An 18250-nucleotide genomic window follows, 5' to 3' on the forward strand; every position below is an offset into this window, starting at 1 on the left:
TGATGATGATGCTGGTGATGATGTCAGTGGTGATGATGCTGGTGATGATGTTGGTGATGGTGATGATGATGGTAATGATATCAGTGGTGGTGATGATGATGGTAGTGATGGCGATGGTAATGATGATGATGATGGTGATGCTGGTGATGACGATGATGGTGATGATGATGGTGATGACAGTGATGGTGGTGATGATGACAGTGATGATATTTTCTCTTATTTATTGACTGTTTAGTTGGAGCCAGGCACCAGGTTTGGCCACTTACACTCCCATCTTCTCCTCCAAAACACACGTAACGTGCTCCTATATCCGCCTGTTAGAGAAGGGGAATCTAAGACTCCGGGAGGTTAAGGCATGCTCAGCTAATGCCATGCCCTCTAGAGGCCCCTCCTCATCTCTATGCTATCTCGCTGCCCCCAATTATGTCACTCATAGCCCACATCACAATGCGTAATTACCTTTGCCTGGTTGCATCTCCCACTAGAATGTGGACTCCATGAAGGCAGGGCCTACCTTGTTGCTGTGATCCCAGAGTCCCAGGGAAGGCCTGGAAAACAGCAGACCCTCAATAAGAACCTATTGAAGGTGTCCAGGGCACTTGGTCAGCAAATGGCTGAGCAGGACTAGACATGGGCAGGCTTGCTGCAAAGCCCAGCTCAGAACCCGCTGCTCTGTGGCCTGATTCAATAGTCTGGCTCCCCGCCAGGGTCATACTCCCTTGTCCCTTCTCCACTACCTACGCCCTTAGAGAATGAAACCCCTGGCTCTGTCTTGTGAGAACTCCCCCCTACATCTCTCTCCTTGACACACCCTCCAGCCTCCAGGATTTGCATGGCCTTGGCCATCAGTGGCTTCCCTGGCTTGGCAGATCACTGTCCGGGCAAGTGACTACTCTCTTGCTTCATCTGTGAACAGCACTTGGCTGGCCTTCGTAGCGCAGCTAAAGACGCTGACCACTTGTGTCTGGGGCAGGGACTCTTATTCTCCACAGTGGAGATCCTGAGAATACCGCTTGACCTAGTCCGCCTCTGGCTGCACGAAGCTGAGAGGGTGTATGGGGACAAAATGGTTGACGAGAAAGACCAAGAAACATTGCGCAGGGTCACCATTGCTTCCACCAAGAAATTCTTTGATGTAAGTCAAGCCACCAAGTCCCTCTGATGAGCCCAGAGAGCCTCCAAGAGGGCAGAGTCTCTGGGGTCAATGATAAGGCCAGCCTTCTTGGAAGGGCCCTCACGTGAGGATGGGAAGGACCACACTGGGTCCCAAGAATTGACTCTGTCAAGTGAGTGTGCATCTGAGGGAGAAGGGATTGACTCCTCAGTAGGTCAGGATGGGATGACCTCCATCCATCCATCTGGGGCAGAAAAAGGCCTGGTTGGGTCAATGTGCTCTGCTGGTACGTCCTGGGCTTTCTTGGCAGATTCATTTCTTTCTCTTGATGTGATGGGCATTGGACCATCCTCCCAGGGATTTCTGGCAGCAGAGCAAGCCCTGGCAGCAGTGGTTTGGTACCTGGGGCCAATGTGGCAAGGTGCCAGGGCTACCACTAATGACCTTTGTGCCCATGGTGGCCAACAACAGAAGTGCCTTACCTCTTATTTCTAGGATCTTGGGGATGAGCTCCTATTTGCCAAACCAAATCTCTTCTGCCACTTTTCTCACGGGATCGGCGAGCCCAAATACCTCTCGGTAACCAACCTGGCTCATCTGAACAAGCTCCTAGTGGACGTCCTAGACAGTTACAATGAAGTCAATGCAGTCATGAACTTGGTGAGTCGTGTTCAAGCTGACAGCATGGGCAAGGGGCTGGGACCCAGGTTTCCTGTCCTTTCTCATTCTGAACCCCTTAATGGCGCTCTGGGGCGGCGTGATTCACAGCAAACACCGCCGGGTCTGAGAGGAGAGTCTGTGCCGTGGAAGGAGCTGAGGCCAGGTACGCTGGGATGCTGAGGTGTCTCTCTGGCCTCCGCAGGTGCTGTTTGAAGATGCGGTGGCTCACATCTGCAGGATCAACCGCATCCTGGAGTTGCCCCGGGGGAATGCCCTGCTGGTGGGCGTGGGCGGCAGCGGTAAGCAGAGCCTCTCACGCCTGGCCGCCTACATCAGTGCCCTGGACGTGTTCCAGATCACCCTCAAGAAGGGCTACGGGATCCCGGACCTCAAGGTGAGACGTGGCTTGCCGACAAGCCGCGCTTGGCTGGGGGCGGGGGGGGCGGCGGTTGTAGAGAAAACTCTGACCACTCGCATGTCCGGCACACAGAAAGTGAATGTCACCGCAGGGTCCTCGTCGTACAAAGTAAGGGCCAGGACACGTTTCAGGCAGTGTCCAGGTCCACGTGGCAAAGGCAAGAGGATGTGTGGGTCTCCGTTCCCGCTGGGCTGGGGTCTGCAGTGACAGCACAGACAAGAGCAAAGGCCCTGGTTCTTGCCCCCGGTCACAGGGCTGCTCTGAGTCGCTCCCCGTTCGCCGGATTAAATAATTCAGGGCTGTTACTGGGTCTCTAATGACTAACTTGGATTCGGGAAGGCTGCTTTTTGAGTTAATTAAATAAACATTAGCGTAAACAGGTCTCCCATCCCCAAGATATGCCGCCGAGGCTTTTTATTGATTTCTTTTTCCCGAAAATTTGCTCTGTCAGGGAACTGTATGCTCGTCAAACATGATTAGCCCAGAACAAATCATCGTAGCGCTTCAGATTGGAGCGGAGATTGATTCGACCACATTCCACGAGCACGTCTCTCTTTGCGTCGGTGCCCGGGGCTGCTTCTGCAGGCCAGGACGGTGCCCGACCCGGCGAGACCCTCCCCACCACACAGGGCCCCCCGGCAGCCACGGGCGGGCAGCTTTAGTGGGGCGATCTGGAGCCCCACCAGGGCACAGCATCCTGGATCATCTGTGGGAGGAGGTGGTCTGCTGGCCAAGAACCCAGGAAGGACAGTGGGGACGGTGCCCTGCCAGCAACACCAGGTGGGCTGAGCCAGGGACTGCAACCTCTGGATCCGCATCTGGCTCCTGGTTGTCATTGTCCCCGATGGATTCTGCTCTATCAGAGGACTAGCCAATGTGTTTTTTTAAGTCCCCGCCTTAAGGGAAGGGTCTCCCTCGTGGGTTCTCCCAGACGCTGCCTCCTGCCCCGATCGGCTCTCAGCTTAGCCAGTCACGTTAGTTCACACTGATTTCCCGAGTGCGCTCTGCGCTCAAGCACAACTAGGACCCTCGCATCTAAGCTATATTGTCTCAGTGGGTTTTCTCTGCTGAGAAGTTTTTAGTCTATTGTCCAAATCATAATGGGTTAATGTTACCACTGCATCCTGTCCCTTGCTCTGTCCCTGTGCGGATTTTGTCCCCGGTTCCTCACTTTAGGGTCAGTTGTGGGTGTTGAGTCTGAGCAGTGTTATTCTACTCGTAGGCATCGGCTGCAGCCACGCCGAGGCCTGTCCTCTCACTACCCACACGGAGCTGTTTTGTGCTAACCGTTCCCTGTCCCTGATGAAGCAGCTGCTGTGGGTTCAGAAGGAAGGAAGGAGACAAAGCGGGCTAGTGGGCCTTGCACCGTGCTGTTAGTGACGTGACCTTGTTCTATGGTCTGTGGCATAAGCTATGGACGCCCCCGGGGGGTCAGGGATGCGACAGGAAAGGGGTCAGGAACTGCCCCCCGAGGGACGGCTTGAGCCTTGTGGAAAATCCTGGCCTTGGTCCCCAGAAAATGAGATGCCGTCAAGTGTTTGAGCAGAGAGGACCAAGTGAAGGGTGGTTGGAGGACCAGAGAGAGTGGTGCGTGGTGACCAGTAGGAAGGTGTGGGAGAACTCAGTGACCCCGTGAAGGCTGGGACTGGACAGTGTAGTGAGGTGGGAGAGAGAGGCCCAAGTCTAGGGGTGGCCCCGAGGGCTCTGCCTGTGCAGGGGGACTGTGTGGAGACAGGGCTTGGCTGGCGCCCCACACCCTGCACTCCCCGGGCCAGCCCATGGTCTAATAAGCAGCTCCAGGGACCTCCCAGCCAGAGATGGGAGCTTGTGCCCCCCTCCATCACCACCGATCCCTAGATCCACCTGGATGCAGGTGATCATTGACCTCCTCAACAGGATCTGAGCTTTCGGAGCTGACGGTGATGTCCGCACCTGCAGCAGGGACCAGCAGGGTGGTGCCCCCCGCCAGGCAGGAAATGAGGACGGGACAGGACTGGGCTGGGGGCCTAGGGCAGCCAAGTCACAAGGGCCAGGAGGAACCCACGTCACAAACGCCACTCCGCGTATGGGGGTGTCCGAGGAATCTGGGGGAGAGGAAGGACGTGTTGGGGGGTTGGGAAGTGCTGGGAGGTGGCAGGTGGAGACCCCAGGGCAGGCCCGGTAGCCTAGGAAGGTGGGAATATGGGGGTGGGCAAGGGAAAACAAACAGGGCCCACAGAACTTACGGGAAACTCAGACATTACAGAGATCGAGTCGTCAAGCCCCGCACATGCACATTACTCCTCGGCTGCGCCAGACGGTCTGCGCACAAACCTACACTTGGTGCGTGTGCGCTGGCATATTCTTGGAGAAGAGCAACTCTCCATACTGCTGTGTGATGTGCTTATCTTTTTTCCTTTTTACTGTTCTCCTTCATGTATTCTTCCAGCACGACCATGCAGCTATTCTGTGAGCTGTTCGTTTAAATCCTATCAGGGACGGGTCGGGCCTCGCGCTGAGTGTAGGGATTGCTCAGAGCAGGGTCCTCAGTCCCGGACCAGCTCCAGACCCGAGCCCGTGGTGCATTTATTCGAGACCTCTTTTAGGGTCTCTGAGGTTTTGTGTTTTTTTCCTTTTTCTTTTCTTGGTAGTAAAACGGACCTCACCCAAAATTTACTGTTGTAACTATGCAGGTCAGTGACGTTACGTATGTTCACAGTGTTTTATAACCACCACCACCACCCCCGGTCTCCAGAGCTCCTTCATCTGCCCACATTAGCCCCACCTCCGCCCCCAGCCCCTGGCGCCCACCCCCCACTGGTCCGGCTGCTCCAGGGGCCTCACCCATGTGGACTCCTACTGCATCTGTCGTTTGGGGACTGGCTGACATCACTCGGCATCACGTCCTCCAGGCCCAGCCCTGTTGTATAGCATGGGTCAGGATGTCCTTCCGGTGTAAGCCTGAATAGTAATCCATCCTATGGAGAGACCGCATCTTGTCTGTCCGTTGGTCGGCTGACGGACACGTGGGCTTCGGTGAGCCCGAGGTCCCGGGCCCCATTCTACAGACCCTGCATATTCCTTGCAAAGCTGACCCCCAGCTGTCCCTTCCTGGGTGGCTGTCAGACTCTGAGCATGTCCTCCTTGGGTCCAGGTTGACCTGAGCACACAGTACATAAAGTCGGCGGTGAAGAGCGTCCCCTCGGTGTTCCTGATGACAGACTCCCAGGTGGCCGAGGAGCAGTTTCTGGTGCTGATCAATGACCTGCTGGCCTCGGGGGAGATCCCTGGGCTGTTCACGGACGACGAGGTGGAGAACATCATCTCCTCCATGCGACCACAAGTGAAGTCCCTCGGCATGACTGACACTCGGGAAGCATGCTGGAAATTCTTCATTGAGAAAGTGCGCAAGCAGCTTAAGGTAGGAGCCCCGTCTTTACGGCATCCTGGGGAGTCCCAGCTGTCTGGGGATGAGTCCCATGTCCCTGGGAACCGGCCCTGCTGAAGGGATTGTACCCCTCCCTGTCCTCGGGCCTCATCTGCCCACTCTATCCTTCACCCGGCCTTTCTCTTCCCCCTCTTGCGGGGCCCACATCAGAAGGCTTGGGGTGCCCTCTGCACTCCCCCATCTCTCACGAAAGGCGTGAAGTCAGTGGAACATTCATCGGTTGCGAGGGAAACCCAGAAGCAGGGGTGCGCAGACATGTGGAAACAGACAACAGGGAGCTTTCCTCCCGATCGAGCTCTCTGCTCAAGTGAGCCTGGCCCTCAGCACCACCATCCCCATGAGCAGCTCCCCTGTGTCCCGCCTCCAGGTGATCTTGTGTTTCTCTCCCGTGGGCTCCATCCTGCGCGTGCGGGCAAGGAAATTCCCTGCCATCGTCAACTGCACGGCCATCAACTGGTTCCACGAGTGGCCGGAAGATGCCCTTGTGTCCGTGAGCGCGCGCTTCCTCGAGGAAACCGAGGGCATTCACGTGAGTCACTGGGCACAGCCCCGTCCGCCATCCCCCCTGCTGGTGTTCACAGAGCCAGGGGGCGGAGGGCATCTGCGGCCTGCAACAGAAGGACCCCGCACCCTCTGCCTCCAGAGCCCGGGCAAGCGTGAGCCGGGTGAGGACTCACCCTGGTGCAAAATTTAAGAGGGGGGAGGAGGGGCGCCTGGGTGACTCAGTCATTAAGCGTCTGCCTTCGGCTCAAGTCATGATCCCAGGGTCTTGGAATCGAGCCCCGCATCGCGCTCCCTGCTCGGCGGGAAGCCCGCTTCTCGCTCTCCCACTCCCCCTGCTTGTGTTCCTGCTCTCACTATCTCTCTCTCTGTCAAATAAATAAATAAATAATAATTTTAAAAAAGAGGGGGGAGGAGGAGGTGTGACATCAGTAATCAAGACCAGTGATGTCTTAATGTGATACTTCTAAAAATCACAATTAATGCTAGATGATTCACAGTGAACAAAACTGTAAACAAAGATAAGCTGCTGGTTGTTGGTTTCATGGCCAGGGGACACCCATTTCAACCAGCTGGGGGTGCCGCACCCCTGTGGCCACCGCCCACCAGGGCCGGGTCAAGAGGGTTGACGCCGATGTGCCAACAGATTGAGCAAGGCTGGCTTTAAACACAGTCCCTGATCAGGGCTGACGGGAGCACTGCACTTACTCCTGCCCCGGGCTTCGACACAGCTCCGCCCGGGCCCGCTTCCTCACCTCTGACCTGCCCCTGTTACAGGCCACGACAAGTATGATGGGTACCGGGGCTTTCTTTCATAGGAAGATGATGATGAGCTAATTGCCAGCCTCGAAACAGTCATTAAACTCTGACCCAGCCAACGGGAGGGATGAGCAGCCCTACAATAAATCACACTTGGTTATCACGTTTTATTTATTGTGAACACATATTCGGTTATGAAGTAGGGTAAAATAAACCTGAAATTAACGTTTCCCCTTAGTTTTAGAGATGGGTAAAATCCCCTGCTTGTCATCGCTAGAGCGCCCACGTTTGGGATGGGCCGTTCTCAGAACACTGCAGTTCCCACGTTTCACTGGGGAGCACAGACGGGGGTGTCCAGCCCCCAAGAGAGCAGCCTCCTGATTGGGGAATGGCCCCACTGCTGGTACCAGGGAGGGCCACAGAGTAGATGCCCAAGAAGAAGCATGCGTTGGATGAACACACTCCCAAATCAACTCTAATTAGGCGGTATCACTTGGACAGCTCCTGGGGCAGAGCCCTCGGGCAGGTGGGGCGGCCCAGATGGCGGTGGCCGTGACCCTGGTGTGGGAAGGGAGTTGCTAAACCCCAGGACCCAGCGCAGTAAATGCTTGCTGGATCACCCGGGTTGCTCAAACCTGCTGTCAGGCCCTGCCCTTTCCCAGGGATGCAAGCATATGAGTCAGGGAGAGAGAATCACAGGAAGAACGCTGTGCCCTGTCCCCGGTGCTTAGCCACGTCCGGGTGGAGCAATGTCAAGTGCCCAGGACAGCCTCTGCAGGCACTGCTGGTTGAATGGCCAAGGTTGAGAGAGGGCACACATCTCATGGGGGTCCTGGTGAGGACGGGAAACCCGCCCTGCTGAATCGCGGTGGCCAGCAGCCTCCTCCTCCCCGCGGGAGTGGGGTCGCTCCCTCCCGCCAGGGAACCAGGAACGAGGGGCCCCCTGTCGCCTTTGCAGCCAGAAGTCAAGGCCTCCATCAGCCTCTTCATGTCCTACGTGCACACAACGGTCAACGAGATGTCCAAGTTGTACTTGGCCACGGAGAGGCGCTCCAATTACACCACACCCAAAACCTTCCTGGAGCAGATCAAACTCTACCAGAACCTGCTGGCCAAGAAGAGAATGGAGCTGGTGGCCAAGATTGAGAGGCTGGAGAATGGTCTGACGAAGCTGCAGAGCACGGCGTCCCAGGTAGGGAAGGCAGAGGCTCTGCCGGCAGGTCCCAGAACCGTCCCCTAAGCAAGAGAAACAGGACTCCTGCCTTGGAGACACTTCCGTTCTCAAACCACAGAGAACGTGTGGGTTCAACATGCTTTGGCAATGCTGTCATTGTGTCGGGCGCTTTACGTGGGGGCCCAAGCCCAGCAGGATTTGTGCATCGGGTCTAGTGCGTCCGTGGCCACGCGTCCATTCCCAGATGCCTTGCACGCTGTGGTGCCCAGATGGAAAGGCTTTTGCCATCCAGTTTTCTGCCTGGCTTTAGGTGCCCTCCCTCATGTAGCCCCGGCCCCATCACCTTCACTGCCCACTGTTGGTGTTCCCGAGGGAGCCCGGAAAACAGCCCCGTCCCCGCTTCCCTGCCCACGTGTGACCCCGCACAGCTGGGGCCGCCCCGCCTCTGCCCCCAGGGAGACCGAGCCCATGAGCCAGAGTCAGGCCAGCTTGCCCCCACCACAGGCGGTGTGGCAAGGGTCAAGGCCACCCCTGTGGGGCGTGGAGGGGGGAGGATGGCAGGGGGTGTCCCAGGAAGACAGAGCTTAGAGGGGCCAAGCAGGAGTGCTCCCACCCAGAGAGATCGTGCAGAAAAGAATAGGGAGGTGCCCAGCCAAGCAGGCTGCTTCTTCTCTCCCAGATGAACCTTCCAGACATGGTCCTGTTACAGCGACTGAGGGGCCTCCTCGTGGGAGAAACCATCAAGAATGGGGCGGCATAGCCTACCCTATCACTCACTCCTTCCCCGCACTCCCTCCCGCCTGGCACGACCACGGGCAGCCTGGCCCCGGCCCCAAGCTTTTGGTGCTGCCCCACCAGCCTGTGCGTGGCGGCCAGGGCCCACGCCTGCCCATCCTGGGTATCTCCTCCCCCAGGTGGATGATTTAAAAGCCACGCTGGCGATTCAGGAGGCCGAACTCAAGCAGAAAAATGAGAATGCGGACAAGCTGATCCACGTGGTGGGCGTGGAAACCGAGAAGGTCAGCAAAGAGAAAGCCATCGCCGACGAGGAAGAGGCCAAGGTGGAGGTCATCAACAAGGTGCGGACAAGCACGGCTCCCAAGCCACTCGTGGGTTTGCCAGGCCGGGCCTCCCTCCCCGGCGCACTCGGTACCTCCTCCAGGCCCAGGCAAAGGCTGGGAGGTTCTCCCAAACTTGCAGGAGCCCCTGCTCCCACTCACGAGGCCCCCGGCTCAGAGGAGGGCTGTCCTTTAGAGAAACGTCCGTCCCGGAGCCGGGCTCCTCCAAGTGCAGGGCCCAGGGCGCGGTGGCAGCATTGCCAGGAGCTGGTGAGAAATGCAGGTTCTCGGGTCTGCATTTTAACAAGATGCCCGTGACCCACCAGCACATTAAGGGTTGAGAAGCCCGCCTCGGACTGGAGCCCTGGTCCTCAGACCCGCTGCGTCGGGAGCCCCCGGAGGTGCTGATGTCTCTGGCCCCGGGGCTGGGGGGGCACCTCGCCGAACGGCTTTCTCTCCACCCCTCCCTGCATGCCTTTGATGCCCCAGACGTGCACCTGCATGAGTGTTTAAATGAAGAGCGTTCCAGGACTTGCCTGCTATCTCTTGAGATGCAGCACGGCATGGTAGCAAGTGGTTTCTAGGAGGGGCCTGATGCTGGCACCAGGTGCTGGAGGAGGAGGATGCGGGCCAGGCGGGGTGGCAGGAGCCCCCTCCATTCCTCCTTGTACCCGCACACCCAACCCTCAGAGGCCCAGGGTAGTCAGCAGCTAGCCAGCGGCGGAGTCAGGATCTGAGCCGGGACCCACATCCACACCCCAAACTGTGACCTGCCATCTGATGCCACACACAGCTGTTAACGTCTGGGTGCCCATCCCTCTCCAACCCCTGTATGTGGAAACGGCCCCCTGAAGGGGGGGCTCCAGGGAAGAAGCCAGCCACGTCCGCACCTTCTGTGCCCATTCCTGCAGTCGGGCCCCACGCTGTCCTTAAAGTCGGCGGCTGGATGGACCCTCCACACGGTGCTTTGCAGAGACCCTGTCCCTTCCGTCCTCCCTCCTCTGAGCCCAGCAAAACCCCCCAGCCCCTCCTGGCTTCATCCCTGAGGCTCTTCCTCATTGATAGATACCAAGTTGTTACTGGTCTCTGTGCTTGGCATCCAGAGGCTCAGAGGGGTTCTTCGGGACCCCAGGAGGGAATGCGTGCATGCATGAAGATGCTCTCACTTTCTTAAGGGGAGGGTGAGCTCTACCTCCGATTGTGCTCCATTTTGGACAGATTACACAATGGCACCAAGAGACCATAAGGCCTCAGAGCCAGCGGTGTGGGGTCCACGTGGCCCCAGGTTTTCCTTCCAGTCCTGGGAGCTGGGCCCATAGAAGGACCGGTTCCCATTCCAGAATCCCAAGTCTGCGGCCCCGGCACGGCTTCTTCCAACCTGAGTGTTGGGTGGCAGGGAGGAGAAAGGCAGGATCCAGGCAGTGGGTGGAGACCTCGGGGCATGAAGGGGAGCACGGGACACAGCCCTGCTGCTGCCATGGGGGATGCACCATGGGGGACGCACCATGGGGGACATGCCTCTGTGCCTGGGCTTCGGGCGGAAGGCCACCCTCCTCACTCCTGTCCGTGCTCCCTCGCTGCTGCCCAGGGCTCCATGTACACACGCACACACACACTCACACGCACGTGCACACACACTTGCGCGCAGCCCCCCTCCCCCCACCTCCCACCCCGCATTGATCTTTCCTGCGTGGCTTCCTTCCAGAATGTCACAGAGAAACAAAAAGCTTGTGAAACGGACCTGGCCAAGGCCGAGCCAGCCCTCCTGGCCGCGCAGGAAGCTCTCGACACTCTGAATAAGGTGAGGGCGGGAAAGAAAGAAACAGGACCGGCCCCGGCGGGAGGAGAAAACCATGGCATTGGCGCAGGGGGCCGCAGGCTCTCGGCAGCTTCCCGCGGTTGCCATGGGGCCTCTGGGTCCGGTGTGCAGGGCTACGTCCCCTCCCAGCTGCTTCCTGTCATTTGCAGAACAACCTGACAGAGCTGAAGTCCTTCGGGTCCCCCCCGGATGCCGTGGTCAACGTCACGGCTGCCGTCATGATCCTGACCGCGCCCGGGGGCAAGATCCCCAAGGATAAGAGCTGGAAAGCTGCGAAAATCATGATGGGCAAAGTGGACACCTTCCTGGACTCCTTGAAAAAGTTTGACAAGGAGCACATCCCCGAGGCCTGCCTGAAAGCATTTAAGTGAGTCCGCGCTGGGCCGCGCCGCGGGCTTCCGTTGGCTTCTTGCTCTGTCGGGAGCGCAGTACGTCCCGGCGCTGCGCGGTCCCCCGGTCCTCTCCAGCCCGCCCCAGCCGGCGGCCCGTTCCCAAGGGCAGCCTGTGCTCGCCAGGGCGGGCAGGGGAGCAAGGTGGGACCCCAGAGACGGGGGCGGCAGCAGCCTGGGGAGATCTGGCTGCACCGGAGTCCAGGTGTCCAGGTGAAGCGTGGCCCCGGCTGCATCGCCCTCTGCCTGCCCCACCTGAAGGATCAGGGCAGGCGGGCAGCCCCATGGCTCAAAGTCTAGGCACCCCTTCCCCACACAGCACACGGGAGGGTCTAGCAACGCTGCACGCGGCCATCAGGACGCTGGGAGCTGCAGGCCCACGAGAGAGGCCACCAGTGCCCCTCCGAGGCAAGAGCAGGTGTGCGCATGAGCATGGGTGATGCACGCACACACACACACGCCGTACATGTACACGCGTGCACACGTGTGCCGTGAGCACCCGCCGGCGCGGGCTCCATCAGGCGTGGCTTCTTCTTTCCGTTGCTGTCACCTTAAGCGCGCCACGTCTGGAGGGACACGCACAGCGGGTGGGCAGTGTTGCTGCGGGGTGTGCGTGGGACCAGACGCCGAGGGGCCTCCTTGCCGCATTGGTCTCTGCGCAGCTGAAACGGTACTGTACGTACACAGGACTGTCGGGGCGCCGTCTAGACAACCTGGGGGGAGAGAACAACGTTCCCCTCTACGTCAGCAGCCTGACCTGTAGCTGTCGGACAATCCCGTGGCAGACGGACCGGCGCGTCCGTGGCTCCGCGCGCACGGTGGAGGGTTCCGCCAGCTCCCGGACGGCCGCCCCCACGTGCCTGACGTGGGCCGAGAGAGGCAAACCCGTCCTAACATCGACCTAAACAAAGCGTGAAGTAAACCAGAGGGAGGAGATGATGGGCCGTGCTCCCAGCCTGAATTCAGACCACTTTTCGGTCATTCTCTTGAATCACGCGCTGGAAATTCTTTCTGCAGATAGTGCAGTGTGTTATGCTTCACGACATTGTTGTCATTTTTAAAATACTGGTTTCTAAAGTGCATCTCCGGGCAATTTTCCTTAGCACGCCCAGGACGTGGTGTCCCAGGGAGCGGAGATGACGCCGTGGAGGGGGAGGTGGGGGTCTCTGGGGGTGTGGGTCTTGGGTGCATGTCAGCACTGCCCCCCGCCCCCCAGCTGGGTCATGTTGGGAGAGATGCTCAGCCTCTCTGGGCCTCTCGCCCCAGAGCGACATGGGGTGACGATATGTGCCACGGCGGAAGCTCTCGGGACAGCGCCTGACCCCCGGCCCCAGGCAGAACTACTGCTTCCTGTCCGTAGTACTTGGGGCAAGTTGCTGAGCCCCTCCGAACCCCAGTTTTCTTGCTTATGGGTGGGGTCTTTGGAGAATGAAAACTGGACCAGCTATAGAAACTCCGGGAACAGAGAGGACAAGGAATGCTGGTTTCCCGCCATTGTCTAGAGCACAGGGCCATTCGCCTCACACCCCAAATTCCGCTTCTGGGGCCAGAATTCTGTTTCATTCTTTTCTTCATCTTGAAGATATTCCCCCTCCCAAAAAGCCCCAATTCACTGCGCTCCCCTCATAACTGCTTGTGGCGAGCGGCCCAGAGCTGCGGACGGGGGCGCGCTGAAGGCCGGAGGGGGAGACGCGGGGGAGGCCTGCGGAGCCCGCCCCAGCGCCCGCTGTCCCCTCTGCAGGCCCTACCAAGGCAACCCGACCTTCGACCCCGAGTTCATCCGCTCCAAGTCCACGGCGGCCGCGGGCCTATGCTCCTGGTGCATCAACATCGTCCGCTTCTACGAGGTGTACTGCGACGTGGCCCCCAAGAGGCAGGCCCTGGAGGAGGCTAACGCCGAGCTGGCTGAGGCGCAGGAGAAGCTCTCGCGGATCAAAAACAAGATTGCGGTAAGTGCCCGCCCGCCCGCACCGAGGAGAGCACCAGAGCCGCGGGTCGGGGTCCCATAGAGCGGGGGCTGCCCTGGATCACTCAGCAGAGCGAGGAGCCCAGGCAGCCGCAGGGACCCATCGCCCAGCCCCAGAGGCCCCGCCCCACTGCTGGGCCTCTCCGTGTTTGCCCAGGAACTCAATGCCAACCTGAGCAACCTCACGTCGGCCTTTGAAAAGGCAACAGCAGAGAAGATCAAGTGCCAACAAGAGGCCGACGCCACCAACAGGGTGATCTCGCTGGCCAACAGGTAGCTCGCTCTGCCCTGCGGGCACCCCTCCTGCCTTCTCAGCCCCCCAGAAGGGCCGGGCCTGCAGAGCAGCCCCTGGAGGAGGAGGAACGGCCCGGGGTGGAGGCAGCAGTACCCTGCTTGCACAAAGTCATGAGGATGACCCAGTGACTTGCTGTCAGCCAGTCTCCACCTCTGGGAGCTGGAAGCCCTCCGTGGTGGGCGCCCGCGCATCCCGGGACCTTTGGCTGCGAGGAAGCCCCCCAACCCAGACCTGCCCACACCTGTCTGGGAGGTGGTGTCCACAGGGGCCCGCTCGGGCAGATCCCCCTCTACCCGCTCCCACCGCGCTGTGCTGTTGGTACGGCCTTCCGGGGCCTCCACCAGCGTGGGGCTTCATGTCTGTTGATGCCCGTGGACTCCAGGGCAGCGCTGTCCCAGCGGGAATGTGGCTCGAGCCACACCCATCATTCTACAATGTCCTGTTGCCCCCGCAGCACCATACAAAGATGAAACCAATCTTGATAATGTATCTTACTGAACCCCAAATGTGATCATTTCAATATGTGATCGCTGTGAGAAGGATCGCTGAGGGGGTTCGTGCACGTTTTCACTCTGAGTCCTGGAAATCCCCATGCACATCCCAATTCAGACCGTCCACGCCTCGGGTGCTCACTACCCGCATGGACAGCGAGGCTTCAGAGCTGTCTTTTCGAGGTTCCAAAAGTGAGCACCGGGAGCCTGGCACAGAGCTGCAGGTGGAGTGGGTCCTAGGGCATGGCTTCTGGTCAAACATCCTCCTACCCAGCGGGCTGGCAACTGCTGACGGTTTGTCAGTGAGACACAGGGATCCTGGGAGGTCCCCAGGCCGTGTGACAACGGCCTCCAGCAGGGTGCGGACGTCGTTCCGGGTTTGAGGGACTAGATTGTCCCCGCCCAGAATAGCAAAGTCGTCTTTTGGTCTTCGGGAAGCAAGGGCTCCTCGGGTGATGCTCACAGACCTCAGTGAACCTAATCAAGCAAACTGTGCTTTCTACAAACATCGCAGACCGATGATGTCACATCTGGGGCCAGGGGCCAGTTCTCAGGCTCGTGGCCTGAACTGCATGATGCCCACGCTGCAGTCCCTGCTCCACGTGGGGCCGGGTGCCCTCTGGATGCCATGTTGTCCTGTGGCCACTGTGGCCACCACCCGGACTCCACCTTTACCGAGACCTCCCACTAGCCAAAGCCTGAGCTCAGTGGTGTCCTGGCAGCAGCCTTGGCGTGGGCGAAATGTTCAGATAAGGTCAGCACAGAGGTGACATCAGAGCAGGCGGCTGGGGCAGGGGAGCTCAGGCCCCAGGTGCCTCCAGAAAGCGTTAGTTTTGCTTCCCTAATGCAGTGATTCCCAAGAATTTCCCCCAAAGCATTTCCATGTTGAAGCAGAGAGCGAAGGCAGGATTTGCAAACGCCAGACTCCTGGCACTGAGAGGTGGAGGCTGCTTGCTGGTCTTTGGGTGCGACCCTCCATCATTCCTTTGACCCCCGCTGACCTCGTGTTCACATTTAGGCTGGTAGGGGGATTAGCGTCGGAGAACGTGCGCTGGGCTGAATCGGTGAAGAACTTCAAAAGCCAGGGGGTCACTCTGTGTGGGGACGTCCTGCTGATTTCCGCCTTCGTATCCTACGTGGGCTACTTCACCAAGAAATACCGAAACGAGCTGATGGAGAAATTTTGGGTCCCTTATATAAATCAGTTAAAGGTAAGAGGTTTGGTTGCATTCATCAGTCAGGAAATCTGGGGAGGTCCCTGGGGTGGGGCAGACCCAGCCAAACGTCACACACACGGACGCTCTGGCCACTGCGGGTTTAAACTGTGGCGCAGCTTGGCCGACGCGGATGCCCTTCCGGGGAGGTTCCAAGGTGTTCCGTCAGGGCGCTGGGAGTGGTGGTCTTCCAGACCACACGGCTCCCCCGTGGTCTAACCACGGCCCCGCCGTGTCACTTGGGAGAGCGGTTTCCCTTGGAGCAGTATGGCCACATCACCCGCCCCTCCTAAGACGGAGCACTTCCTCTTGGCAGGTCCCCATCCCGATCACGGAAGGTCTGGACCCCTTGAGCCTGCTGACGGATGACGCAGACGTGGCCACTTGGAACAACCAGGGCCTCCCCAGCGACCGCATGTCCACTGAGAATGCCACCATCCTGTGCAACACGGAGCGCTGGCCCCTCATCGTGGATGCCCAGCTGCAAGGAATCAAGTGGATCAAAAACAAATATGGCAGTGAACTGAAAGCCATCCGCCTGGGACAGAAGAGGTGGGTGACGGCGGCAGGCGGGGCCGGGGTGTGGGGAGGGGCTCGGAAGGCAGCCTCTGGCTGGCTGGGCCCCTGGGCTTACAAACACACCTGAGGTGTTAGACGGGCGGGCGGGTCTTTATGGACAGTTCCTGGCTCACAGGTGGATTTGTTTTCCGCTATTTGGTTTTGGGGGACAGCACCAGCAGTAAAGCATTAGCCTCAGGGCTCTTCTCTCCCCCACCCCCCACTACCTGCTGCTCACCCAGGCTCGAGTCCCACCTGGCCACTTGCCGGCCACAAGGCTTCAGGCCAGTCATTTTCGCATTTCTCGTCTCTAGTGGGACGCATTTCCTCAACACAGGTGGTCACTAAGGCCACCCCACGTGCCTTCCTGGTGCCCCGGGCACCTGGGACCAGACACAGGTGTGAAAACATCTAGGGCTGCCGCCATAAGGGGGCTGCACTCCCGTGGGCTCCTAGGGGAGACGACCACAGGTGCCCCAGAGCTCCCCACAGCGAAGGGGCTCCTGGCCCCTCGGCCACTTGTCTTCTGGTGCCTTCTCGCTCCAAGGGCTGCCTCTGGGGCACCCGGCGGTGCCCTCTCTGGGCCCACGTCCTTACCTGGCCCCATGTCGTGCCCACAGCTACCTGGACATCATTGAGCAGGCCATTTCCGAAGGGGACATCTTGCTCATCGAGAACATTGGCGAAACCGTGGACCCTGTGCTGGACCCGCTGCTCGGCAGGAACACCATTAAGAAGGGAAAGTGAGTTTCCGGTTCCACTTTCACGGTTTGGCCCCCGTGAACCATGTGAACATGCTCCGTGGGGCCTGTGGCCTCTGCGCAGGGCGGCGGTGTGGGGAAATGCCCCGCCGTTCGGGTAGGCAGCAGGGTCTGCGACAAAATGCCGGTCCGCAAGGAGAGGTGGGAAGTTGTGGGACCGCATCCCAGTCAAGAACAGCAACGCCAACACCTTATTAGTGACCGCCTGCGGACGGCTGTCCTTGATGGTCATGCTTTTCTCTCTTTTTTTTAAGATTTTGTTTATTTATTTGACACAGAGAGCACAAGCAGGGGGAGGGGCAGAGGGAGAGGGAGAAGCAGACTCCCACGGAGCATGGAGCCTGATGCAGGACTTGATCCAAGGGCCCTGAGACCACGACCTGAGCTGAAGGCAGATGCTTCACCGACTGAGCCACCCAGGCGCCCCACTGGTCATGCTTTTCTTCTGTTTTTATGCATTTTACAAATCCTAAGCCTGTAGTACTATTTCTTTTTTTATTCAGGTGAAATCTACCTTACCCAGAATTAGCCGTTTGAAGGTGAACAATGCACTGGCACTTGGTATACTCACAGTGTTGTGCAAATATCGCCCCACGTGGAGGCCCCGTACTCACCAAGCACTCGCTCCCCGCACCCCCAGCTGCCGGACCCTGGCACCCACCCATGTGCTCTCATCTCCACAGATTTCCCTGCTCTGGACACACGTCCTTTAAAGGGTATCACGTGGCGTGTGCCCTCTTCTGTCTGGCCACTTTCCCTGGGCGCCGTGTGCTCAAGGCCCATCTGTGCGGCAGCGTGGCAGGACCGCGTTGTTCTTACGGCTGAGTCCACCGGATGGGTGTGCCTCGTTCCGTTTATCCATTCACTGGTTGATGCATTGAGCCTGTATTACTTTTCTAATATAAAAAAAAATTAAATCAACTTTTAAAATGGAAACATCAGAGCTGGTCTGAGCCACTGATAAAAATAGGGGGTTGGGGCGCCTGGGTGGCTCAGTTGGTTAAGCGACTGCCTTCGGCTCAGGTCATGATCCTGGAGTCCCGGGATCAAGTCCCGCATCGGGCTCCCCGCTCAGCGGGGACCCTGCTTCTCCCTCTGACCCTCTTCCCTCTCGTGCTCTCTGTCTCTCATTCTCTCTCTCTCAAATAAATAAATAAAATCTTTAAAAAAAAAAAAATAGGGCGCCTGGGTGGCTCAGTTGGTTAAGCGACTGCCTTCGGCTCAGGTCATGATCCTGGAGTCCCGTGATCGAGTCCCGCATCGGACTCCCTGCTCAGCGGGGAGTCTGCTTCTCCCTCTGATCCTCCCCCCTCTCATGCTCTCTCTCTCTGTCTCATTCTCTCTCTCAAATAAATAAATAAAAATCTTAAAAAAAAAAAAATAGGGGGTGCGTGCCGAAGCCCAGAACAGAGGTGGCCAATAAACGTGCTGACGTCCTAGCCTCTGAGAAGAGCTTGACATGAGTGGTGATACCCAAGGGGTAAAGAGGCTCCCAAAAGTGAGCTTAACCAGCAAGAGTGGGAGCCGAGAGAAGAGGTTCCCCCACAGTGGACCCGCAGACCCAGCTTCTAGCCCTGGCTGCTCTCAGATTCCCCCGGGGAGCTTCCAGAATTTAGTGGTGTTCTGAATCGGGGTGTCCGTGTCTT

General features: G+C 58.6%; 1 protein-coding gene across 1 annotated transcript in view; it reads left to right on the forward strand.

Annotated features, from left to right (window-relative positions):
- DNAH17 (dynein axonemal heavy chain 17) overlaps nucleotides 1-18250 on the forward strand; it is a 92599-nt gene that overhangs the window by 56096 nt on the left and 18253 nt on the right. The window contains exons 50-63 of the mRNA XM_035025882.1: nucleotides 974-1135; nucleotides 1610-1774; nucleotides 1977-2168; nucleotides 5326-5592; nucleotides 5987-6148; nucleotides 7838-8071; nucleotides 8968-9132; nucleotides 10817-10912; nucleotides 11080-11297; nucleotides 13061-13268; nucleotides 13443-13558; nucleotides 15090-15282; nucleotides 15602-15837; nucleotides 16464-16586. Of these exons, the coding sequence (XP_034881773.1) occupies nucleotides 974-1135; nucleotides 1610-1774; nucleotides 1977-2168; nucleotides 5326-5592; nucleotides 5987-6148; nucleotides 7838-8071; nucleotides 8968-9132; nucleotides 10817-10912; nucleotides 11080-11297; nucleotides 13061-13268; nucleotides 13443-13558; nucleotides 15090-15282; nucleotides 15602-15837; nucleotides 16464-16586 (2537 nt within the window). The remainder of the gene's footprint in view (nucleotides 1-973; nucleotides 1136-1609; nucleotides 1775-1976; nucleotides 2169-5325; nucleotides 5593-5986; nucleotides 6149-7837; nucleotides 8072-8967; nucleotides 9133-10816; nucleotides 10913-11079; nucleotides 11298-13060; nucleotides 13269-13442; nucleotides 13559-15089; nucleotides 15283-15601; nucleotides 15838-16463; nucleotides 16587-18250) is intronic.

The sequence above is a fragment of the Mirounga leonina genome, unplaced genomic scaffold (genome assembly GCF_011800145.1).
Source record: "Mirounga leonina isolate KUSES-001 unplaced genomic scaffold, KU_Mleo_1.0 Mir_197, whole genome shotgun sequence".
In the NCBI taxonomy this organism is placed as follows: Eukaryota; Metazoa; Chordata; class Mammalia; order Carnivora; family Phocidae; genus Mirounga; species Mirounga leonina.